This window comes from Grus americana, chromosome Z (genome assembly GCF_028858705.1).
Source record: "Grus americana isolate bGruAme1 chromosome Z, bGruAme1.mat, whole genome shotgun sequence".
NCBI classification, from domain to species: domain Eukaryota; kingdom Metazoa; phylum Chordata; class Aves; order Gruiformes; family Gruidae; genus Grus; species Grus americana.
This window is the reverse complement of record NC_072891.1, coordinates 9,293,830-9,319,519: the sequence shown is the minus strand read 5'-3', so window position 1 is coordinate 9,319,519 and position 25,690 is coordinate 9,293,830. Positions and strand designations below refer to the sequence as shown.

Sequence of the window (25,690 nt, the reverse complement as noted above, 5' to 3'; positions counted from 1 at the left end):
AAAGACACACTGCACATTCCTCCCCCAAACATACACAAACAAATTTGCTTGAAAGCACAAAAACAGACAGAAGCTTTAGTAGATTTGTGAAGTCTTGCATGCAGAAAACACTGCAATATGATGAACTGCAGACTCTTCTGTAAATCTCTCAACACCGTCTCTGCAGGACATTGCAGCCTTTCAACTCTAAACCACTTTGGATTGTGCCTTTTTATTTTCTTTAGTCGAGAAACCTTCTGTATCTCTTCCGTAAAATGCAAGAGGACACAGAAGCCGCTGTGAAGTGTTTCTCAGTAGAGATATTAACACCGGGCCTGGGTAGCACTTTGTGCGCATCTTTGCATGTCTTTCTTTATGGACCTTCCTCTGTCCTTTGAGAGGAACACGGGAGCAATGACGCATCTAAACATCACTAACGGAGTGCAACTAGAGTAGCAGGAGAGTCCTTTCCTTTTTAACAAATGTTGCTCCCACTACAACCTAGTGGGACCTCAGGGCTGCGTTTATCATAGGTTAACCCTGCCAGCTGCAGCAAGAGTTGTCTAGTGAGAGGTAGAGATATTGTGGATAAAATAAGAAATGTCTCCAAACTTTTGCCCCAAACCACAAAACAAACTTGATATCTTTCCCTAAGTTTGCAAAACTTTGTCACTCATATCTACAGATTATTTTTAGAGCTGAATATGAGACAAGACACCAAGAAAAATCATCAGCAACAAGATGAAAATAATAGAAAATTCTATGAGTTTAACTGGGATTTGTCATGTTCAGAATTTAATGTGGAGTTATAGCTTACATTCCTAAAAATATATTGGATCACCTTATCTATGGTAGACTAGTTTCTGTATAGTCAAGCTCAAATTTGGACAACACAAAAACCAATGAAAGTTTTTAAGATATCCTTAACAGAGCTGGAGTTACACTCTGATTTTTCAGAATGAAATACAGAAGTGCTGCTTTTTATCACATTCTATCAATTCCATCACTGCTAAAGTCTCTATAAAATGTCAAAGGACTCTGATGTGATCAGGTATTTGAAGCTTCATGAAGTGTTTCATAGAAGGCATACCCCTATGTAACATTTTGCAGCTTGACTATGCATACATGCACAAACAAGCAGGAGAGCAAGATGCAAAATTTTCCCATTTATTTAGACTGTTTCCCAAGAGAAATGTACTGAGAATACATTCATTTCTAGTTCCTGTGAGATTAGGCAAATGTAAATAATGCCAGTTTTTATTGAAAAGGATTGCATTCTTTGTCTTACTCCTAGTCCAATATGGGGATTAACAAACAAAATAATAAAACCAGCAAAACTAATAAGGGGCGCTCAACATTTCCATTTTGTTGGGTTGAATGTAATTTGTGCCAAGCAACATTCTGAATTCTTTCCCAAACCTAGATAGTCTGATAGTCTACATTCCTGCTCACGCACAGTAAATGCTAACATACCCACTTTTGGTTCAAGTGAGAATCAAGACACAGGAAGGGTTAAAGATCAACAAAATCCAGATTCCAGAACAGCAAAACGTGCTGAGCAGAATCTGGTTGCGGGGGGGAGAGTAAATTTTGGACTCCTACCAGCTTTGGGTTGTAGGAGAACTTACTGGAAAAGTCAAGGATTCATGTTTTAGCAAAATGCAGATATTTTTCCCTATATGGAACACAATCGCACTTCCTCAAGAATACTGCTCACTATTTCCAGTAAAAGCCTCCTTGGAAGCTATAGTTTCAAAGAGCACTACATTCTTTCCTTAATACCTTGTCCTGGCACCAAAATTCCCCATAAGCCATATGACAGAGGTATATTCAGAGTGTGGGCTTTGGGCAGACTGAGGCCTTCTGCTGTGCAGAAGAGCGGCTTCACCTTCCAAGCCCCCTTCTTCCCTCACGTCCCATCCTGATACATGGACAGGGTATAATAAGCTACAACTTAAGTTTCTTTGTTGTTGAAGTTGACCTTTATCTCGCAGCCCTAATGAAGTCTTTTGATGTGCACCTAAGATACACGGCCTCCTTTTTAGCATTCTGTTTGCTGTGCCTGCTTTAACCGGTGGGCTTGTGAAGAATGTAAGTTTTCATACAATGCCTCCCTTGGGTGCCAATTGTTCTTTTCTCCCATAGTTGCCCTTGAGTCATGCCGTCCTAAAACATCATCAGCCCAGGAGCAGCTTGTCAGTGGGGAATTAGGACAACGTGTCTTTCACGCCAATGATGAGTGCACCCGCTTGGCCCCTGCATTATGATCACCACCGATAGGAGCAATATGGGAGTGGAGCAAGTGAGAAAAGATGAGGTTTGTGTGTGTTTGGGAGATAATTATCTAAAATACAATGGGGAGGGAACCACTGGTGTGACGGATAATGTGGAATCAAACCACTAACGGAGCCCTTTGCAGTTCAAATCACCCCTCCTGAAAGCAGCTGCTTTTAGCAAAAAGAGTTTGAAAACCCTTCCCAGAAAGCCAGGCATGTGTTCTCTATTAGTGATTTGCATTAGGAGAAAAAAAAAAAAAAAAGAGTGATTGGGAGCTACATACCCTGTAGGCGCACTAAGCAAATTGGCCAGCCTAATTATTATTTTTTGGTATGTCTAATTAAATAGACAAAAGGCCCTCCCTTCACTCTTGCTGTCAGCACGAGCTCCACTGGAATGTGCATAATGTCCCCTCATTTGCCCAGGCAGCTGAGCCTTTTCCTTTTCCCCTAGGAGACTGGCGTTGACAACTGCCCATGGCTTACCCACTCCTACTGAGATACAGAGCCAAATCGTCAGATGGGAAAGGAAAAGGGGTAAATTGACCTGGTTCTGTTAAAAAACACCGGACAATGCTGTATGATGTGACATGCCTTTGTTGCAGGTTAGAAATGTGCCGTGGTCCTTAATAGCAGAACTTGCCTTGGCAGAGCCCATCAAATACTTTCTGCCCAGTGCTGGCCAAATTCCCTCGAATTTACTTTACAGGGACTCTAAAAGTGCAATATTTATCCCTGAGCTTTCTGGAGTTTTTCCAGCATTCAGCTCTTCTCCTGCTCTGCAATTACACAGCACCACAGCCCTTCCTTACAGAGCTTCTGTCAACCTGCCGGTTTTACCACACCAGCCCTTTAAGTACAAGCTACGTACAAAGTCTTCCAATGACTTGAGTCACTGGAGAGTTTCAGCCTCACACTGACACAGTCAAAGCCTCTGGAATCCAAAGCTTTCAACTGAAAAAAGGAACACAATTTCAGTGCCTTTTGTCTGTGAGGCACTTCACTCCTTTTAAGTAGTTGTTGCTGGAGATTGCCACTAATGCCAGCACAAAGGTAGTAGCCCCATAAATGAGGAAGAGTTTATGTCTATTGGGGGAAATTAAAGAGTTTTCACACTTCTAAGGGCCACGTCATTACTAAATGACAAAATCTACTCCCACATTTATGATACTAGTGTTTTTACTGCATACACGGGCAAAAGCCTATCTATTTTTTCCCAAAGATATAGGGATAGAGAGGAAGGAAGCACCATGTCATTATATATATATGCATGTATATATATAAATGTACAGATATAAGAAAAAAAAAGCAGACTGGTAACTTATCCAGCGTAACGGACCATCTCACACTTTCTCAGAGCGCTCTGTGTTTGATCTGACAAACAGGCCCCTATTAGAGGAGTACGGAGAGGTATCACCACATCAGTTCTCGTAGAAAACCCTTTACAGGAAACACCTTATCACTGGTGATCTATTGAACAGTCACTTAGCAAAGCCTTCTAAATCCACTGTGCAGGGTGGAAAAGCAAAAGACCAGCTCCTGATTTCAGCTACACCTGTGCAAATCCTGAATAACTCCCTGGGACTGAAACAAGTCTTCAGTTTCCACAACAGGTTTATCCAGATAAGCTGATACAGGTGCAGAAAACTCTGCTACCTCAGAATTTGCTTTTCCCAAAAGTAGAGCTGCTTCAGTCCAAGCAGAAACAACATGGTCAGAGAAACCATAAAATGTCTGCTTTTTCCTAACCAAATTAAACACCTCTGCAGCTCAGCCCAACATAGGTCTGAAAAACCTACATTGCCATCACCACTGTTAAACTTTGTTAAGTCAGCGCCTGATGCTTCACTTCTTAACGAGGCAGTTATTTGTTTCCCAGGCAATCTCTGGCACCTGCCTGCCTTTTAAAATCAAATAATAATTGAATATGAGGAAAGCGAGACGAAGTAAAGGAGATTTAATAAAGAGAATCTTTGCTGCAGAGGGAATTTCTTTGGCAGTGATTACGTTACTAATTGATCAGCACATTGCCTGAGAGAAGCCAGAGACAACAATTATACTTAGCACTGTGGCTGAAAGCAATGCAGTCAACTACCTCCTCGGCTTTCGCTGTCCGCTGGTTTCACCTGGATTGGCCTGTTCATCTGTAAGAAAGAGCAAAGAGAGACACATAATTAATGGTGGAATCAAACATTCATATACAGAGGTTTGTTTTGGTTTTTTTTACCATGTATCATAGTTAGCACTAGATTTTACTCCATGAGGGGGAAAAAAAGCAATTAGTAAGCAAAGAATTAACCACAGACTACAGGCTGCTTCTTGATCTGAGGTAAATCAGTGTCACCCCATTTACTTGACAGGGGCTCTGTTGAATCACACTGGGAGAGGGATCTGACTCATTTCACACAGGTCATGAAATTTTAAACATAACTTTTAAAATTTCTAATAGTTTCCTCTGAAAACACTACTGTGTCAGAGCAGAAATGCTTTGTCAGAACATCGGGATCAGTGAAACTTTAATTGCAAATATTTCTTGAGATTGGCAAGATTGATGAAAAGAAAATGGAAAAGTGAATTCCACCTCCACTGTTAGCTCAGTAGGATAGTCATCTGTAACATAGCAGACTCCATTTCGTACTTGGAGAATGGGATTTGGATCTGGTTTGTCCACATGGTGCAGGAGTGCTAGCTATTGAGATTTTGTTTTGGGAGAAAAGGGTAGGATATGAGTCAAAACATCTCTTTCTGTCACTTTTTCAAATATCTCTTTCCTTTCTCACATCAGAACATAAGCAAGTATAAAACCCTTGCCATCGTGCTGTGAATAGGATTTCTGTTCTCCAGCTTATCGCTCTGTCTCTCAACAAAAGCATTGGGGACCATCGTTATCCCCAGAGCTGCCAAGTGCCAGGAGAGAGGGCAGCAGATGTCCACAATCATCTTTGCTGGTAGTGCCTAACATGGTGTGGGTGTCTGATGAACAAGGGTGAGGATATACCCCTCCTGTTAATAGCTGGAGATGCAGATTGGATCAGAACCAGATGAGATTTTAATCTGAAAACCCTTCCCTGCCTCTTCCTCCACATCACTTAAAGCAATCCATACACTATGCAGATGGACTTTTGCAAATATTCTTCTATGTGGACCACCCCAGAGAGGAATGAAATTGTACTTTAGATTTGGCAACCACAGAAAGTGCAAGTTCAAACAGGCTTCACAGGGAGCAGGAAGTCAGAAGGCAATGGGAATCTCCCAACATATTGCTTCCCCGTAAAGTCAGACCACAAATCAGCTGATGAGTGTCACAGGGTGCCTTCAGGTGATACTGTCCCTTCCTTGTTTGTGGCTAATCACAGTTGGGCAGCAAGGCTGTTAGTTTTCTTTTTTCTTTTTTCCTAATTCCCTTTTTTCTTTTTCTTTTTTTTTTTTTTGTTGAAAGTAGTTCATAATCATTTAGATTTATTCTAATTGCTTTGCACACATATTTAGTAATAAAAAGTTATCAAGCTGGCTGACAAGTAGGTTAAGATGATGGAGAGCCTAGCAGATCCTGCTGCATTGTTGTCTCAGGAGGAAAATATACTTAGCCATAAACTGACTACAGTTAGACTTACACTCAGGAAGAGAAGGATCAATGGTTCCAGACCCTGCTGAGCAATTTCTGCTCTCCTCTATGCCTGTATCATCCAATGAACTCCAGACAGCTGAAGTGCTAAAACCAACAAGGAATCTGGTACTGGGTAAACCTTGTATCAGCCCCTTCTTCTGCAACTGTAAAGACCTGTCACTCACACACCTATCACAAGATATTAGCAGGGCTGGAGGTGATATACTTAGCAGCAGCACGGTGGACATTCTGCCACTGGGGTCCTGTAACCACATGTGAGCAGCTAGATGCTACAGGCACTTAAAGATCTCACATCACACAAGTGAGGAGGGTAATTTACGTCATGTAACTCCACATGTCTTAAAAGTGTGATTTTAAGCCGCTGTTAAGATTGATGTCTGAGGTGAAAAGGATAAATGGTCTTCTGCAGTGCCTGTTCCTCTCCACTGATCATAAAGGTAGTCTATGCAGTTAGAGTTAGGTGAGATGAACCCATCGAAGTTCTCATACACAGGATAAAGACGCCAAACTACCCAAATACTGTATTTAACTTCCCCCAGCTGCTCAATCACTGTGATTGGTTTGTATTTACAGCAGGTTGGTGTTGACACCATCCACGAACCAACGTCTGACTTGGGAGATGTGAACTTTTAGCAGCTGCACTCACGCTATACCTTATGGGTTCCTAATGTGGCTAATCTAACTCCTATGGTCAGAGGAGGGTGGTCAGAAGTCTCTGGTGCTCACTCCAAGACAGCCAGAACCCGCATCCCAGGCAGTCAGTAAAAGAAATAGTCACAGTAGCCAGGAATTTATAGGAGGTGTGTTGTCTACAGCCCTGAGAGGCAATGTCTGGAGTCCAAAATGGACACAGCCTTGCAATGCAGAACATTCCATAAATCTAACAATGTAGGTACTGATCTGAAGCCGGATAAAGGCCATGAAAAACCCCACTGAACTTGAGTAAGCTTTGTGTCCAGCCTTTAGGAAAACTAGACAGACAGACCTCTTGTTGTTGAGCTGGATGTGGGCAGTTTGCAAAAGGCAGAGATCGTCAGATCCTTCAGCAAAAATGAGAGGAGACTACTTTTTTTTTTTTTTTTTTTTTTTTTGAGATTAGGGCTTGAGAAAAAGAAGGCTATCCCCAAGAAAGGGAAAAAAACAGGGAGGGAATGAGCATCCAACAGAGGATGAAAAAACCAGGGAAATTAATAAGTAAAAGGCTAGTGTAATTTAATGTACACTATGATTTATACACTTGACAATTTCTTTATAGACCAAAGAGAAAGTGCTGCCTGCACGGAGCCCATAATACAAATTGAGATCATCTTGACATGAAAGACACCAATTATAGGGAGAAACACTGAGAGGAAAATAATTAAGTTTCCTCTCTCCATCTATGGAACTTTTTTTTCTTTTTACACAGGCACTCTGGGAACAAGGGTCTGGCATGGGGAGCAGAAAAGGGCTAAATGGGGAAATAATATGGCAGAAAGATGTACCTTCCCCAGTCTGGGGAAATGCCTTCATGGGGAGAAGGGAATTCAGAAGTTCAAGCTCTCTGCTTATTCTTCAGCTGGGAATTGTCATGAGTTTAACGTAAAGAAACTGAAGTTTATACTCCAAACTGCAGTCTTCTGAATAGTAACTGGGGGAAATATTGATACATATATCTTTAATATCTGTCCTGTCTTGTTGGACGCTGAGAGTGTGATGGGAGAAAGAAGATTGTCCAGTCAGCAAATCTGATTAATTCCATGGGTATCCACATGGGATCATAGGAACAACAGATGTGGCTCTGAGGTTTTATTGATCCCTATCACTAGAGGTCTTCGAAAGAGATTGGGCAACATAGGAGAAGACATAGGTAGGTTGATCCAATATCTGAACTGATAGATGGACTGGATGAACTCTGTTAGGCTCTCCTCTAGGATGTGCTACACTCCTGTCCATTGTAATGGTCCTTCTTTCCTCTGCCCATGGATGTTCTTTGTGCTCTCCTTTGAAATATGATCATGGTTCCTTATTTTATCTTACCCCCGTGGGCTGCCACAGTGAAAGAAGTATGCTCTTTTCCCATCAGTTAACTCAGAAACAGTTTACCTGCTCTTCAGCCTCCTTCCTATCCTTTAGGACCTGACTAAAAATTTTTATTCTCTGTATAAACTGTGAAGATTCCTGACATTATGGTAACAGAAAGTCTAATAGTCATAAACCCATTAGAAATAAGCAAAATATGTTTATCCACATTCATGATTCAGAGTCCAATTTGGCCACAAATTTACTTTAAGTGCCTCACTCAACAGAAATGTCATAACAGAGGTGTGCTGAGTATCACTGAGGCACAATGGGATTTAGGCAAGAGCCAAAATATTTAATTTGGGTTTCTGTTTATATATAGAATCATAGAACCATAGAATGGTTTGGGTTGGAAGGGACCTCAAAGATCATCTAGTTCCAAACCCCTGCCATGGGCAGGGACACCCTCCACTAGACCACATTGCCCAAAGCCTCATCCAACCTGGCCTTGAACACGTCCAGGGATGGGGCATCCACAACCTCTCTGGGCAACCTGTTCCAGTGCCTCACTACATGACAGACCCAGTTTTCAAAAGGGTGGCAAGCAGATGGCAAACCAGAGTTTTATTCACAACTGTGTTCCCAGTGTGGCCTCAGGCAAAGCCTGTGTCTCAGATTCCCTGTCTGTAGTGGGAACAATGGGCACTGGGTACCACTATGGCTGTGAATTGACCCCATTTCAGGAAGAGAGGTTGCACGTCCTTTTTACACAAATGCCAAAAGCACTTGAGTTGATGGAGGAGTTAGAACTTCAAGTGCATCATGCTTCTCATTTTCCTTTAATCCTTTGCACATTTCTCTCTGCTGAAAACCACCATTACTATCACCTTTGCACACCTTGGACAAGATGCTCGTACTTGTTACACTTTAAACCCTTCATTTTGGCTTTTCCTTCCTGTTGCCTAAAACCAACCCATTCAAATAATGCCATATGTCATCTTCTCAGACCAACTTGCCACTTGCCCCACCTACCCCCACCCCAATCCTCCCTGCAAGTAGAAACACGACATCATTTTTCATGTCCAATTACAGCCACCGTGGTGCCACTGTTAAAAGACAGCGCAGGTACTCCTGTCAAAAAGGGTTTGAGTTACAAGAAGCGATGAATTACAGCAAGCCCTTTTTCAATTCTCCACAGAAATGAAATGTCAGAGCTTGCTGTTGTATTTTTCTCAGCACCATCAGCTACAGGCCACTGCAGGAATTAGACAGGGGACAGACGCTTTTCTGCATCATGATTTTTTTTTCCTAAGGTTGTCGTTTTCTCCCCCACCAACCTTTTTCTGCTCCCTCTGGCTTTGATATTAATTTAGAGCAGGTAGAAGGATCACCTAGGAAAGAAGAGTAGGAAGCAGAGATGGCGGATTTCTCACTGTCTCCATCTTTCTTCCTCTCCCTGTTCCACTACCCTTTCCTTTCCTGACTCACTCACTTTTTCATTAGTCATTAATATACCTGGTGTTTCTATCCAGGACTAAGGCTCTAACAGGCTTGAGAATGGATAAATGCAGAGATAAAAAGAAGAAAGGGAAAAAAATTAAAAAGGATCAGGACATCCTGAATAGCTTCAAATGTGGTCTGAGACAGGAAGGAAAAGTGAGAAGAGGAGGAGACTACTGAAGATCGCTCAAATGCCACTAACGGTTAGGAAAATCATGTCCAAGGCAGAAGAGAGTTGTGATGGACATAATCAGCTGGCTGTGCTTAAGGAGTAAGTCACTTCAGGAGACAGACAGTGATTCCAGAACTTGTATGATCTATAAGACCATGGAAGATGGCCACAATGATTATCTTATGATATTCTTTCCACCTCTCCTTAGAAGGCTTAAGAAATTTGAATACACTCCGAGAACAGACTGCGGAGTTTGCTAAGGCTTTGTATCAAAAATGGTGAGGAAAGGTATTCTATTGTCCATGTTTCCTGAAGTTCCCAACGAGCCAGTCAGGTACACTGTAGAAAATAGGGGTGTTAACCTCTGACAAGGCCTGTTTTCCAGCTCTACACTGGCCTTCTGGATGGATTTGGACATATCATTACATCTATCTCTTTCTCAGCTTTCTCATCTGCCTCTTTCTCAGCTTTCTCTTCTATACACTGAAAATAAAGGTACCTTAATGTACCATGAAGGTGGTTGATGAAAAAAATGTGTCTAAATAGTGGTGTTAAACAAACAAACAAACAAACAAACAAACAAACAAACAAACAATTGCCCAGTCATTTCTATGCCTGAATTATGTGTACAGACATAATGGCAAATAACAAACTCTTCTTGCTTGGTCATGTTCTGTTGTGTTTGGCATTGTTCAGGCATCATGCCTCTAAATCCATGATGAAACACTGCTGTGACCTAATCACAAAGGATAGGATGCTAATGTCTGCTAGTAGGTCTTAGCAAATGCTTATCGGGCACTGCAGTATCTCTGTAGAACCTGGCTAGCATCATGGAAGAAAATCACATGCCAGAACAACTTGCTTCCTAAAGGTGCCATGCAGTTCTTGGTGATATCATGACATACCTCAGATGTTAACTGGAGGTATGAATAGTTTAATAACTGCCCTGAAATTTCCAGAAAATATGGTTACTCCTCATTTCTTCAGTGGGAAAGGTTTTTCCGTTCTAAATCTCCCCTCAAAACACTAGGAGAAATTTCATTTTACCACTTCTGCCAACTTTTTGGGGGTCTGCCATCTACACAAGAGTAATTTCTCTGAAGTCAACACAGCTGTTTATGTGATTAAAGGTACTGGCAGAAATGTGTTTGTAGGAGTGGGTCATAACTTTTAAAGCATTGAGCAAAATCTACTGTGATTGAAGGCCCTAAGGAAATGCAAAGTATATTAGTGTCAAAGTTGGAAAGGCCAAGAAAATCACCTGCAATTGAATTGTGTGTGTAATTGCAAAGTTCAAGTAAATCACTCTGTATCTGATTCTGAGTGACATAATTGAATTACAGTGATCTAAACTAGATAGCCATAAGAATGAATCCAAAGCAATCTCTTCTCTCTGAACAAAAAAAAAAAGTCAGGGCCCAGGTCCTCAGCTCAGAAGAAAATTCTGTGAATGTTACAGAATCAAGAAAGCTGCTTTAACATAGGTTAGTGACACAACCAGCCTTCTACATTTGTGTATTACAGCTGTACGGCATGGAGCAAAAACTGCCCCCATGGGAAAAGAGGTAACTGCTGTGGTTGCATGAATTGCTGTGTGATTACACATTAAGCATACTTTTGAGTGGGCAGTGCAAACTGATACAATGTTGGATTAATGAAAGAGTAGGGAGAGGAAATGTTATTGAAAGTTTGGTGAAAAAAAAATCACATTGGCTTGCCTTGTGGGAAGCACTCACCAGTAATGCATTGCATCTGAAATGACTCTGTCCCAAACCTTATCTGGGCAGTGGACTCAATTCCTTCTTACCACCCTCTTCCCTGCCTGATGATATGTGTGTCATAGACATGTACACAAATAGATGAGAAGACCTGAAATGGGAATGTATGAAATATGAAAAAAAAAAAAATCTTGAAGGGTCTGACCTTTACAAATCAGTCAATGCTCCGGTGCCTACCCCTGAGAATGATTGCTACCGGCCATCCCTGCACTCTGAGAGTATTTTCTATATATCATATAAAACACATTATAATCCATCTGTCTAACTATCGATTCATCTTTCCACTTGTCTTGTGTATATAGATGAACCTGGAGGGGGCTTCGGTTCAGGCTTATGTGCAGAAGCCTTCAAATACAAAACTTTCTCCCTGCAGAACAGTTTGGGCTTGAGTCTGAAAAAACTGCTGATCTCGTTAATAACAAAATAAAACCTTTCCAATACAACAAATCCTTTGGTTTGTACTTGGGGAAGCTGAGCATGTAGTGCTCAACTCTGGTTTTAAATGAAGTAGGGAGGGGTAAAGGGGGAACTCAATCCTGGCAGGTTTGAGGACAGTAAGAGGAACAAAACACAAGATGCTTGGAACAACAAAGCCTTATTTTCCAAAACAAGAGAGATAGCACTATTTTTTTTTTTTTTTTTTAGTATTTCTATCTTATAAGTACTCTTTCATATGCAAATCTGCATGTGAAAGAGACAGCAGGAGATCCCCTTAAAGCTTTGGGCAGTCACACAGTCAAAATGATGTTCAGTAGGTCTACTTTCACCTGCTAGACTGTGCCACCACACACAGAGGGTGTCCTAAGGTCCTGGTGCCCTGGTCATCCAAATGCATATTTATCTGCACTCATGGATCTTGCCCAGCTTGTGCATTTTTCTTTCCTGGATAAGAAGGGGGCCTGGTGGATGCTGACTTTAGCTTGAGGAATGTGTCTGCAGTCCCAGACCATTTGCATATGTGAGAAGTCTCTGGATATTTAGTGAGTATACTCAAGTATGTAAAGAATCCAAGGATTGGCCCACTGGTGATGCTAAGCTATATAGAAGGGTCTATTTGTCTGTGTATCCTGGTAGCAGAGGTATAAGTTTGGAATGGACACCCTGCTCATTAAATCTAGTTCCCTGCTGCTACCATGAGCAATCACAATGTGAAACTCTGTTCATAAACACATCAAACTCTAATATAAAACTAAGTAAGTCTTTTGCTGTCCTTTCCTCCCTTCTTCCCTAATATCACTAGAGATAAGATTTTCCACAATCTCACCTCTCTTCTAATTTCCCACTTGAGTTTATTTCAAGATAATTTACATCCAATTTTAAAATGTGCCCAAACCACCTTTTACCTAAAATAATTCTTCTCTATCCCTGGCATTTTCGACTATCCGACTCTGCATGCATTTAGTAGAAAATAACCATATTCTCTTTTAGCCTAGATACTGTGATCCCAAACCCTTTCAGGGCAGAGCGGTGGCATAATCCACACATATGAAGGTAGTCTTTACAGATACAACCAAAATAGCCTTAAACTACTCATCATGGCTAATGAATTACTGTATCTAGGTGGCAACATAGAACTTAAATGAGTGATCCGAGTATGTGCCAAGGGTCCTATATCACTTTTGCAATATTTACGGTTGTAAGTTTATCTGTGCCTGCACGGCCTAGTTGAAAGCTTGCTCTCGGCCCTTGTATCTGAGTGGTCTTACAGATCTCTCTGTGTTGGTCTGCTCTGAGGTTGCCCAGCCCTGCCTGCAGCTGGTGCCCACCCAGGCAGAGGCATGGTTTGGAGTACGCTCAGGAGCTGCCATGGTGAGCAAGTGCAGATAAGGGGAAAGGTAGGGTGTTCTCTGCATATGGGGCATGCCATGGTTTTGTGCGTGTTGGCACACTGCAGAGAGGCCAGAGGCCTCTGCAGCATGGACGTGAGCAGGGCAGGCAAGCAGGCAAGAGAGACAGATGTATTACTCAAGGCATTATAGACATAACCCCTGCCCCCTCACTTAGAGATGAACATCTGTTCTCATCTTTTCCTTATCCTGAGCCCATGACCTCTGGCTGTTGGCGCTTGCCTGCAGTGCTCTTCATTCTCTAGGCTTTATCTCTTCTGCTGAAGCAAGACCCAAATGCCGCCTTTGCCACTAATGGTTGCTTGGCTTGACTCTGCAGACTTTAGGCAAGGCCAAGCTCCCATTGACTTCAGTGCTTTGAGTGCAAAAGTAGCTTGGCCACCATCCATCCAAGAAGATTAGACCTTCTGTGCTTGTGGCTTTGTATGCCTGGCCACAAAGATAAGAACCACAGCCAGCCCTTTTGCCCATGGAGAAATGCTTTCCACAGCACTGCCATTTAACAAACAACTGAGTAAGCAGTGTAAATTAACTAGCTGCTTTCACCCACTGCCAGAATCATGAAATAAAGGCTCTCTCACTGATATAAATGTGCAGGTAGCCTCAGGGCCTGAATTAAAGCATAGCCTCCCCAGAAACTGGAAGAGACTATCACAGGGTTAAGGTTGCAAGCAGGGTTTTCCTTAGCACCGTACTAGATCCACTCTGAGCCAGAAAGTAATTTTCCCCCAACACTGGTCCTGATTTCAAGGGTGACATGTGTTCACTCTCTTCCTCCCACTCTAATTTCCCTTCTCCCAAGAGTTAAGGTCATCTGTGGGTAAGCTTGCTGCAGTATAACAGATAGCAGTCCATTACCTCAGTCCTGCACCCCAGGAGGACCAGACCTAAACCTATTCCAAGTAGGACGCTGTGGCATTTCTGAAGCACAGGGGCTTCCTTCTCAAGGCATATCCTTATCATTATACAGGGGGTATGGTTGTGCTCTCCTTCAGTTTTATTAATGAACAAATATAATCTAATTATTTTAAGATAACCTTTTTGAGCAGAAAAAACCCAGCAGCCATGTCAGCTTCTCCACTGGTTTGTCTAAACTCATTTGAAATCACACCTCATATTAGATGTGTGAAAACCTTGCCTAAAGATAAACCCCTTAGCTGTGCACTGGATCAGGGCTGCAGTTCCTGGAGGAGCTGGCAAAAGGAAAATAACAAAAAGGAGTTTTTAAAAAAACACCAAACAAACAAGGAAAGACTCAGAGAAAGAATAAGATTATCTTAATCTTGACAGTGCCCCTTTAAAGAAAATCTTCTGTGAAAGGGCTTAGAGCATTAACTTTTTCTTCAGTCCTCTTTCACAGCTAGGAAATGCATATCAGGGTAGATTTTAAGCATCCAGCTGCCCAAGTTAGTCCTCTATTCCTAACACCAAATGAATAAACACAAGCAAGAACCTTACAAATATTAGTATTGCCTTCAAAAAGACGAGAAAACAAAAATCCTTAGCTTCCCAAACATTTCCTGAATTGACGAAAGCATGGAAGGATTAAAAAACTAAAAAAAAAAAAAACCCTCAATCTTTCCAGATTCCAGATCCTCAGAGACAATGCAATTCCATGTGCTGGTTTCCGCCCATACAGAATCAGGCTCTGCAATGCAAAAGGAGCAACCCTCACCCCCATCTATGTATAACTGGTATCATCTGGTCCTATGTTTTGACAATTATCTATAACATAATTACCAGACTGATGAGTATCGCTGATTAATTATGCCATCCTTCAAAGTTGATCTGGGTACTTACAATAAACAAACACCCTGGTTGGGTAACAAAGGTGATTTTCTGTGTCTGTTACAGCCAGCAAAGGCTAGCAATCTCATTCCGCCATGTAGGGATGTAGTTGGAGACACCCAGGGATTCGTTTCTGATCTGTTATTCATGCGGAACTGCTTCTCTTCTGGTCCCTGACCACACCCCGGTTTCCCCCCTCCCAAATGATAAATATTTCCTCTCCACTGAGAGCTATCCAACAAGAATGATGTCTGATACTAATGCATCGCTGATTCTTTCCTCCTCTAATTATGCCTAAACATTGCCTTTCTTTCTTTTCCGCCCTGAACAACCACTTTTTTTTTTTTTTTTTTTTTGCATCAACATGTACCAAAGCATTAAACAAGACATTCCATTAATTTCTTCATCATCATAACTTAAGCCTGGGACATACCCTTTAAATATTCATTCAGCTATGAAAACTGGGCATTAAAATTTTAATAATGTCAAGCTCATTTGAACTGAGCTCCTGGGGGACTATTACGATACAATTAGAATAAATATGATGATTGATTTGGTGTAAAGGTTCACCTGTCCACATCTGTTAGTGGCCGGAAGCAGCATGCCACCTCTGGCATCACAGCCGATAGCTCCAAGTTATTTACTCCCCTCCTCCTCACCCCCATTTGCTTTTCACTTTCTTGTGAGCTTCATCCCCTCGCTTGCTTGCATAGCATGTTCAGCATGGATAAAGTTGGAAAAGGCCAGAGAGGCCTCATCGAGAAGAGACTACTCATCCAACTGCATTTTCCTCCTTCCCCTTCTTGTGCTGTGGCATTTGATTAAAGACGGAGCGTTGATCAGAGCCACTAGAAGTTCAGCTATAAACTTTCTCGCGGTATTAGCCATTAACCTTTTTACAATATGTGTCTGAACTCCCAGGGTCTGATTCTTCTGTGTGGATAGGTAGCAAGCCTAAGCAGCATTGACATGTTTGAACCAGTGCAGAGGAGAGCAAGGCTTCCAAAATCACAGCAGAGAAATATTCTCAAGATGTGATGCTGAGAGTAAAAAAAAAAAAAAAAAAAAAACCACCACAGAGAGGGAAACTGAGCAAGAAATCACAGTACTTAAGGAACCTTCTGTTTCAAACGCAGGATGTTCTCAAATACACAGACAGATAATTAAAAGATTTTGGTCTATTGGGTGCTGAGCATATTTGAAAATTTGGGCCAGATTGTACTTTCTCTCTCTGCAGTGTGAATTGGGTGCTACATGGTGTAAATATGAAATGAGATAAATTGGAGCCATGACCACTGAGAACAATCATGGGGTTTCTTTCTTAGATCATCTACTTTAAATAAACTACTCATTAATTCTTTGAATTAGGGTATAGTGCAAACCTCTCTCTATTTAAAGGTAACCCTGATCCAGCCCTGCTTACAAGCGCTGCCAGTGTTTCTAGCTTTTGGGACTTTACCATCAGTCTCCTGACATACGGTGCTTTCCTTAAATCCTCAGCTTCTGGACCCAAGCAACTTTTTAACAAGAATTTTAATTCCAGACTAAAAGAAAATTCTTTTTCTCAAGATGCCTAAGTGTTCAAAATACAGCTCGAGGAAAATTAATAGGTGAAAATAAAATCTGTTATTTATATTATCATATCATATGTGATTTCTTGAGACAATTTATGATGATGCATTTTTACAGTAGGCAATGTTAATTATTAGAAACATTATTTTCTTTTCACTGTTTTAAGCTTTTTCTTTCCTCTCTATACTTTGCCTAAAGCAGATACTAATCCTAAATCTGTCACTTTCTTTTTCAGATTCAAATGAAGTCCAGTTTCTGTTCCTATTCATAGTCTGTACTTCTACATTATTTACTTTTCAAAACCTAGTAAAAATATATAAAGCTCTCCCCCCAAAAAAACCCTTTTTCTGCTGAAAACTAAAGAAAATAAAAATTCTTTTACTGAATTTTATGGAACAAAAAGGTACATGCAAAAATCTTTAGACAAAATCCTCACATTTAGGATCTGCTTTTATTATCAGCAACTCATTGTTACTTCTGTGCGATGGACCTGGCACTGTCTAGTTTACTTAGCAAGGAAACAAAATATCTCATGGTAACAATTATTTGAGATCAACAGGTCTGTTTTTAGCGTTAGATATTGCACTCCAGTAAGGTCTTTGCCATTTACTTTGTTGCCATAATACTTCTAAATGTAATTCTTGTGCCCTATATACAACTTTTCCCATCAGAACCCTTTTGTCTTTGCAGTCTCTGCATGAAAGATCACAGGTACCCAGGCTGAGTTAGATGAGCTCCGGTGACCACCCTCGTTATTTGCTGTCAGATCACATAGCTGAGGTGACACAGGTGAACTTGTGGGTGTTCCTACCCAGACAGTGAAAAGTAAAATTTCTTGGGTTAACACAGTTGTGGGAAATGATGGTCATGAATTGGCGCTGACTTTTGAAACCATGCCTGTTTGACTCCTGAAAGCACCCAGAAGCACAAGACAACCACAGCAAGCACTAAAGGCAGTTACCAAAGGTGCTTATCTGTAATGGGTGTAACCTACTCCTGTAAGATTTCTGTGTCCATTTGGGGTCTGCCTTCCTGTCTCCCGCACCCCCCAATAGGGAATAGATGTTTTAAAATAAACTCAGCCCATTACACATGTCAATATGGAGACAAGAAAGGGAGATAAAGGTCACTCAGTGTTGATTTTCTCAGAAGGAAAGGAGCAGTTTGAAAAGTCTGAAGTCTACTTAATGTGAATGCAGAGTGTGGAAAGATACGGCCTTGAACTCTTTTTCAAAGTCTATTACCTATCATCTTCTTCCCCACCTAGTTTCCTCCATGGAAAAAGGGGTTAGACAGTAATCTTTACCTTCAGGGCCCATTGTGAGGATTAATTAGATATTATTCCTATGAAATTGTAAAGTTCTAAAATGCTATATAAGCTCTCAGTGTTATTATAACGTGCCATACTCTGCATAACGTATACCGTTGCAATATTACCCCTTGGTTGTTCAAGACTACAGAACCGCTGCTTCTAATTGAGTTAATGGCTTCATAGATTAGTAATTTAATAAAACAGACTGCTTAAACCAGCAAGGTTTTGATTAAATGGGGTGTGTGCAAAGGGGAATTTATATTTGTTGGAAGCTCCATAAATCCAAGGTATCAAGGCACAGATAATGCCAGTATAATAGTCAATTATACAGTGAGGAAGGAAGGACAGAGCTGGAAGCCATCTTGGACATCGGTGTCATGTACCGCTGTAGTCAGATATTTTGGGCTGGTCTCAGGAGTATGCACAATTAAGCGATGGTGTGCACATACAGATGAGACACTGCGCTTCTCCCGCTGCTCCCAGTGATTGTTTAGAGACAAGGAGGCTATATCCTAGCTTATCATGCCCCGTACCTTACTTTACAGAGAAACTCAGTTGTTTCTTTCCAGCTGGCCTTGCCCCCTAGCTTAACTCTAATACTAGAAGGAAAATTGGAAATTTTTGGAAGAATCCTGTTTGCTTAACAAAAAGACATAGCTTGTACTAAAATCACAGATATCTCACGAAATTGTCTTTCTGAAGTAAGTGCCTGGCCTTGCCCATGCAGAGAAATGGGCTGCTTGGAGACCTCCAGAGGGAGCTCTTGGCTGCCTAAATTTAGACAATTAAATTATGCAGACCCAATTTCCTAGATGGAGAAATTAAGGATTTACTCCGGGAAGCTTGCTTCATTAAGTACTTAAAATGTACTCAAAAGTAGTTATTTCAGTACACAGACTGGATCGCACCTTTGACTCCAGTGATTGCCTGTCTGCAGTGACTTTGGACTGCGGGAGCAGCTCCAGGAGCTTTCACTGCCTGCTGGACTCAGTAGGAAAAATCTTCCCTGAATTTGGAAAAGCAAGGGAATGAATCCCTCCATCTTGACACTTTTCTGTGCTGTAAATGCCAATTCATAGCTGCTTCTGTACCATGGGTCAGCACCACTAAGAGTTAAAATTTTGTTCTTGCATCATCTCTCAAGATCTCCAAGTCAGGCAAATCTGAAACCAAAGCGATCCTTTCCTTCGTCCACCTGACTCTGAAGAACAAAGTAAACCAGGCACAGCTAGCAAGACTATTATGTGTGTAAAGAGCAGCACCCAGAAAGCTAATGAGAAGCTTTTACAGATGTTTGTTGAGCACTGATAGATAATCAACAACAGGTCCAAGCTGCAAAGTTTCATCTGTCAAAAGCTGGGCAGAAACTTTCCATAACAGGGGCCAGCCACAAAATTCAGATCCTGACACAAACACAGCCAGCTTAGGAGGGCATATGGCTGTTGTGCTAGTGGCTGGGATTATATCTCATTCAGAAATCTGGCTCAATTAAACAGTTAATCGCTCACATCTCTATCTGACCCAGCCAAGCTCACCAGCCCAGACATCTGCACTTCTACAGGGCTGCATTCAGACACGGGAAGCTGTTGGGCTTTCATCGTAGATGGGTATGCCTGACCCTGCAGATCCAACCAGATGATGGGGACCTGAGGCCAGGCATGAGCTCTGATCAGGCTTTCTGGCAGGGCAACCAGCATTTTGTGGCTCCAAAGGAGCTGATGTCAGTGCTTCCACTTCAGAGAGGAAGAGCTGGCTCAGCAGAAACAAAAAAAAATAATAGGAGCGGGAAGTCTGACATAAAAACTGGATGTTTTTCCTTCTCCCTAAATGTGCTCTGGTTCAATGACAAGTTATTGGTCCTGGTATTCATTAGTCTCTAGCCTACCTTATGGCTGCTTGATGAAAATTGTCCTCCTCAGCCTTAAAATCTGTGAACTTTGCTGAAGTTCAGGAAAGGTTTATGCCCTCACGGGGCTTTGAGTAAAGACTCAGGACAATTTGCTTTTGGCTCCAGGTACTGTGATTATTCCCTGCAAGAATCTTACTAGAGCATCATCAGAAATGTTGTTTCGATCGACATTAATTTCATGCCGGGCCAAAATGCCCCTCTCCCCCCTGCGACAAGTTCCACTGAGCAAGTGTTGGACAAAGGGAATTAAAAATTCAGCTCCTTCACGTGAGATGGTGTGTGCGTGTGTGTGTGTGTGCTTTAACTAAATCATTTATGGTCAATAATGCCAGGTTATTATAGGTCAATAACTTTCAATTATTCACTAGCCTTGCTGTGCTCCCACTGTCAGGCAGCACACCGGCATGTCGGCTCTCGAGAAGCAAAAAGCTCATGATGGGAGCTTTGCAAAAGCAAGCACGAACACAGCTTGAGCAGAGAAAAAGAAAACTGAGGAGGGAGAGAGTGTGAAAAGTTCTAGTTGCTCTCAGGAGTATCTTGGGGGAACTTGTGTGTGACAACCTCTCTCTTTCTCACACATGCATGCACACTCAGCCTCAAAATTCATTATTCTTGTGCTCCCAGCTGGTCAGATGTGAGGCAGTCCAGATCCCAGGGCTGCGTGACCACAGAGCTGGTCCTAAGCAAATATTATCTCTCATTAAGGTCTACAAGCTTGGGCTTAATGCCACAATAGCCTGCGGGTGGTCTAAGCTTTGTGTGTGGACAGTTAATGCTCACAGCTGCCTGCTCTGTACTGGGTACCCAAGAGAAGAAGAGTATAATTTTTGTTTTCAAGTCAGGGTGCAAATATCAATAAAGGAACAAAAATGAAGAAATCAAAAATTGCAGGACAACATGAAAATTATATTTGCCCCTGTTGCTAGTGCACTGGCACTAATGCTGTGCCCTGTGTCTTATGAGAAAAGTGGTCAGAAGCCTCAAACAGCAGGCATGTGTAAATAATAGTCTGTCCCCGTGGAGGCTGCAGGAGGCAAAAGCCAGCCCTGTGATTTGGCAGCGAATCATTCTGCTCCTGCAGAGGGTCTCAGCGTGCTTCTCCCAACCAAACATTTTGAGAGGGCAAGACAGGACGCAAGAATTGTGGGATGGACTCAGCTCTTGTAAAGGGCAACCAGTGGAAAATCAGCTTCTGTGTGGAAAATGAAAGCAGAGGTTAAGTCAAAGCCTGGGACAGGAGACAAGGAAGAATAATTCTGCTTTTTCATTGAAAACGGGGTATCTAAGCTATCTGCCTAGAAGCCTTTTTGGCTCTTTACTGAGCAGTGCGTTGACCCTACTTCCATCTAGCACTGAAAAGGTGCCTCGTCTGTGAAACAACTTGGCACTGATCACACTGTACGTGGAGCTGGACTCTGCTTGGAGGAAAAGTGTCACCTTTTCCTGACGTCTCAGCTAGTGGTCACTGCTGGAGATAACATTCTTGGTAGCCTGGGCTTTGTTGACTCCCACATCTGCACAGCTGCCATGGGCAATGAGGAGTTAACAGGAGCTCTGAAGAGCTGGTCCGTTTTGAATGTGAATAATGGGAATACTCTCCTTCAATCGCGTATTCAGCACAGGGATGTACAGAGGTATAAAGTTAATCACTAGCTGGGCCACCCCTATTTCCAGAAAAAGAACTTTAATACCTCCTTTATCCAATGAAGTACCATTGTTATACCTGCATATTATGAAGGGTTTATTAAACCGGTGATAATCTATTCAAGATAAAGTGATCTGTATGGCCAACTGAGCACAGATCAGACAGAATGATGGGAGGTTATTGTTAAAATATGCAAATTCACATCCTATTGAAATGCAAACCCTCCAGATAAGATTTTTTAATAAATCTGGTCTTTTTTCACTGCATGAAGGTAACCTAATGTTTATTGACTTCAAGACCATATAATGGAACGTAATATCTATTAGTCAGATCCTTGCCTCTCTTTCGATTACTGGAGGTACATGTTCTGGCTCCCGAAGAATTTTTGTTTTATGGTTTGGTACAAAAGAAGAGATTAAAACCCCTGAAATTAATTAACTTCCTTCTACCCAACACCCCCGTTCCTCCTCAACTGCTGTCATTAGCTACCCAAGTAAAAGGAAGCAGTACCCATCAGCTGAGAAACTGTCCACTATTTTCAGTGGCAGGAAAAACAGCCAAAAGGAGAAATGCTACTAATGCAGAACACCTCTGTACAGCATAAGACAGAAATTAAGACTTCAGGATGCCTTCCTTGGGTTTACTATTACCATGCCAGAGAAAGTTGAGTAAAGTTTTATTTTACCCTTCTGTAAAATAGAACTATGAAATAGCTTGACCTGACTTCTGTGTGTGTGTGTTTCTGGGTGTAAAACTTGTTTAATGCATATATTCAGTGTGCTTTTATGAATTGTGGGGGACAGGTGGTTACAGAACCAGACACAGTTTCAGATACCAAAGCAGCAGCTGAAATAAAGGCTTTTATTTTAGTGAAATGCTGTGATAGCAAAAGTTGAGAACCCATTTCTGCGTAAAGGTCGCTTCTCAAACCCTGTAAAATCTACATGCCGATGTAGATTGATCCAAGATTTGGTGTGTCTGGTGGAGGTGAAAGGTTTGTTTCTCATTCCTAAGTGAAGGTCAGTGGAGTGAAAATATTCTGAAATACAACTTCCTAGCACCTTGGAAAAGCCCTGCCCCTCTCAAAGAGGCTTTTTGATATTGCTGATAGGTTCTCCCAGCCTTTTTGTGGTCAAATTGAGGTTGTGATCATGTCCAAAATAGTCCCATCCACTCAACATTTACCCCATCTGGTTCTTGGTGGTCACAGAGTGGAAGCAGCAGGACGGAGGGAGGGTCTGGGCTGGTGTCACTGCAGGGGATGGGGCAGGCAGCTCAGCCAAGGGCACGTGCAGGAGGGATTCAATACACAACTGAAGATGTGCGAGCTGGGATGTGTAAACAGCTGCCTACATTTGGTTAACTGAAGCAGCTACACCTTTTTTGACCTGTGCTTTACTGCACACACAGGGTTTTACAATAGCCCAGGGGTAGACTTTTTAAGTATGGCCAAAAAGCCTTTATAAGTCTGGTCCTCTCTCTCACAGCAGACCTATGACTTCTGTCACAGCTGAAGAATAACACAAGCTAAACCTTTCTGGATAGTTCACCTATTAGGCTGATGGGGATGTGCATAAAATGTGTTGCCTGTCTGCGTGTCTGCAGTGGGAACAGTACTTTCCCATTCCCAGTCTGCACCGCTGCCAAAACACAGACTCTGCCCAGGCACCCTTCTCATCAGTCACTTCACTGGGTATACCACCAGTTACAAATTAGCACTTAATCAAGATAAATCCCATAGGAAGGATATGGATAATATGCAATGCATTAAGCCTGCAAATTAAGATGGTCTGATTTAGCCCTGGCTTTAAAACTCCCAAGCTTGCATTAGGACTAATGATGAATGGATGTACGTCCCTGGTTGGACAGGAGCTCTGTCAGGGCAAGGCTGCCCAGCAGTGACAAAGCGAGTGCGGACCAAGTGCTCTGCTCAATGTTCATTAGGCTTTCCACACTCTCCCTGCTTGGGAATGTGCTTTCCTTTGCTGTGGATGGTTGTAATAGTGACACTTCTCCAGGATCTATTGACTTAATGGTCCTGGAGTTCATTAATAAAAACCTAACTGAGGGCAGTGGCTGCTGGTATCACTTGCCCACTGATCAGAGTGGGGAAACTGAGGCACATGGGGCCGTATTTGGCAAGGCTGACCTGTACTGTGCCCGGGGCTTTCCCTTCACTGGCTCTAAACAGGACCTTGTACGTCACCTTGCTTAGGCACTCTCAATCACACTTGGGAGTCTCTTGTTCTTTTACTAACTAGCTGCAGGGATGTAGGTGACGTTTCAGCTCTCTCAGTGTTGCCCAAGGTAGTTACAGCTCAGTGGCCTGAATTCTCCTACCCGATTAGTGGAGGAGCAGAGGAAGGAAACTCTTTTCCACTCCAGCTCCTGGGCTACAGTATGGATGATGCAGCAGGATGGTCCTCAGCACTCTTTGCTCCAGGTACAAATTTCTAATGAGTGTCCTGCCCCGTGGTGTAACACGCTTTGCAAATGCACAGTTGGAGATTGCTTCTGTCCCTGTGTGACTGAGCAGCCACAGAGCTCTGGTTAGCCTCCCTTCCTGCCTCAGCTCCTGCCAGACCTGAAAGCAGCCTGTTGTCAGTCCTCCCATCTACTATATATAGTCCAGAAAGTAATCTCTGCATGAGATCAGGGAGGAAGAAACCCCTAACAGCTTGTTAACCCGTCAAGGTCACGGTCCACATGGGCTGGAATACACCAAGGTACGAATCCTGCAAAATGCAGGGGGGCTGCTATTTTAGGGGAGCTTCTTTGTGATGGAGACTTCAAGAGAAATCACTTTAAGATTCACAGCTGGGCAGCATCAGGAACTGGCTATATTCTGCCAAGGGTTAAGTAGCTTTGTTCTCACTGCAGAAGTAATTTAGGGAAGGAAAATACTTTAAAATAACAAGCATGGCAAAATCTGTGATTTTAAATGTACTTTTCTTCAGATTTGCACTAGCATGCAAGCTTGTCACAATAGGGTATCTTTCCTGGATGTCATAGTGCACTTATTACTGGGAACGACTACTTTCTACAGTGCGTCTTTACTTTATGGCTTTTTAAGATATGGATGCTGTCATCATATTCCCCAGAGATGTGTTCTGGTTCATGGAGAGGCTGTTTTATATAATCTCCCATGAAAGATTAAAACAGCATCAGGAACAACAATAATGCAACAAACTACCTCCTGAGAAAAACAACAAAGTGGTGGCACAGGCAACAAAACCTCATCACCCACTGCAAAGTGGCAGACTTAACTCAATTCACACTTCTAAGGTTGGATCATTCATCCCCAAGAAGACCAGCCCTGTCACCCCAATCAGGGAAGAGCTAATATATATTACTTTATCAAATGACATCAGAGTTTTTCTCAAGATCTAGGTGGCTTGGGACAGAACACAGAAGCAGTGGCTGCACTTCTGTGTGATAAAAGCAAGGCTCCAGCATAGGTGGATGCATGCTGAGTGTTGTGATTCACCATACATATCTCCTGGTGCTTTGGGCTGCTGCTCACTTGTCCTTATCTCTTCCCAATCCACCCCACAGGAACAAGGGTTTGGGTTTGCTCAAAGAGACCAAACACAGTTGAGTGTACAAGCACTCTACTGATGTAGAGTCGGAACAGTAATGAGTATGTGAGTGTATGCAAACGAAGGAAAGCCTGCCTCCACCAAAGCCTGCCACCTCTCCACTGCTCTCCTCCCCTCCAGTATCACTGGTCTGTTCTGCACTGCTGTCCTCCTCAATGTGCTTCCACCCAGGAGCTCAGATCAGGTACCAGCAAGTAGACCTGTCTGCCAGCCAGGGCAGCTCCTGATGATAGCCTCCCTTTTCTGGCTAGAAAATGTCCAGTCTCAAAGTTTATGACTATTCTTGCTTATGCCTCCTTCCGCTCCTTGCACGGCAAACCCCAGTCAAAGCAGAGGTGATGGCAGGAGAGAAACTGGGGCAGAAGGCCCAGTATTAATTTGTAAAACACTACTAGTGAGGGAAAAGGATTACCCTGGGGTACCTTACCCTGTGATCCAGGGTTTCAGCATGCCCCAGTCTAAGCAAGAAGCGAGAGAAGCTGTGCCCAGCCAGAGGTGCACAATAATTTGCCAGGAATTGCCAAAGCCAGAGGTTATCTTATTATCGCTGTGACTTTTTCATTGCCGGACAGCACTTTAAGCCACATATCAGTAACAAGAATGTTGGTGTGCAGCTTATGCAAGAGGATGTCTCTTTTTCTTTTTCCTTTATTTACTTCCCCTCTAAGATAAGAGGACAGTAACTGC

At 42.4% G+C, this 25,690-nt stretch overlaps 1 protein-coding gene across 12 annotated transcripts in view; it reads right to left on the bottom strand.

Moving 5' to 3' along the window:
- Positions 1-25,690, bottom strand: part of CELF4 (CUGBP Elav-like family member 4) — a 730,009-nt gene that overhangs the window by 316,771 nt on the left and 387,548 nt on the right. For all 12 annotated transcript variants that reach the window (XR_008574695.1, XM_054810355.1, XM_054810359.1 and 9 more), the window contains exon 3: positions 4,351-4,399. Coding sequence is in view for 11 of the 12 variants with exons in the window: in XM_054810355.1 (XP_054666330.1) it covers positions 4,351-4,399 (49 nt within the window). In the remaining variant the exon portion in view is untranslated. The remainder of the gene's footprint in view (positions 1-4,350; positions 4,400-25,690) is intronic.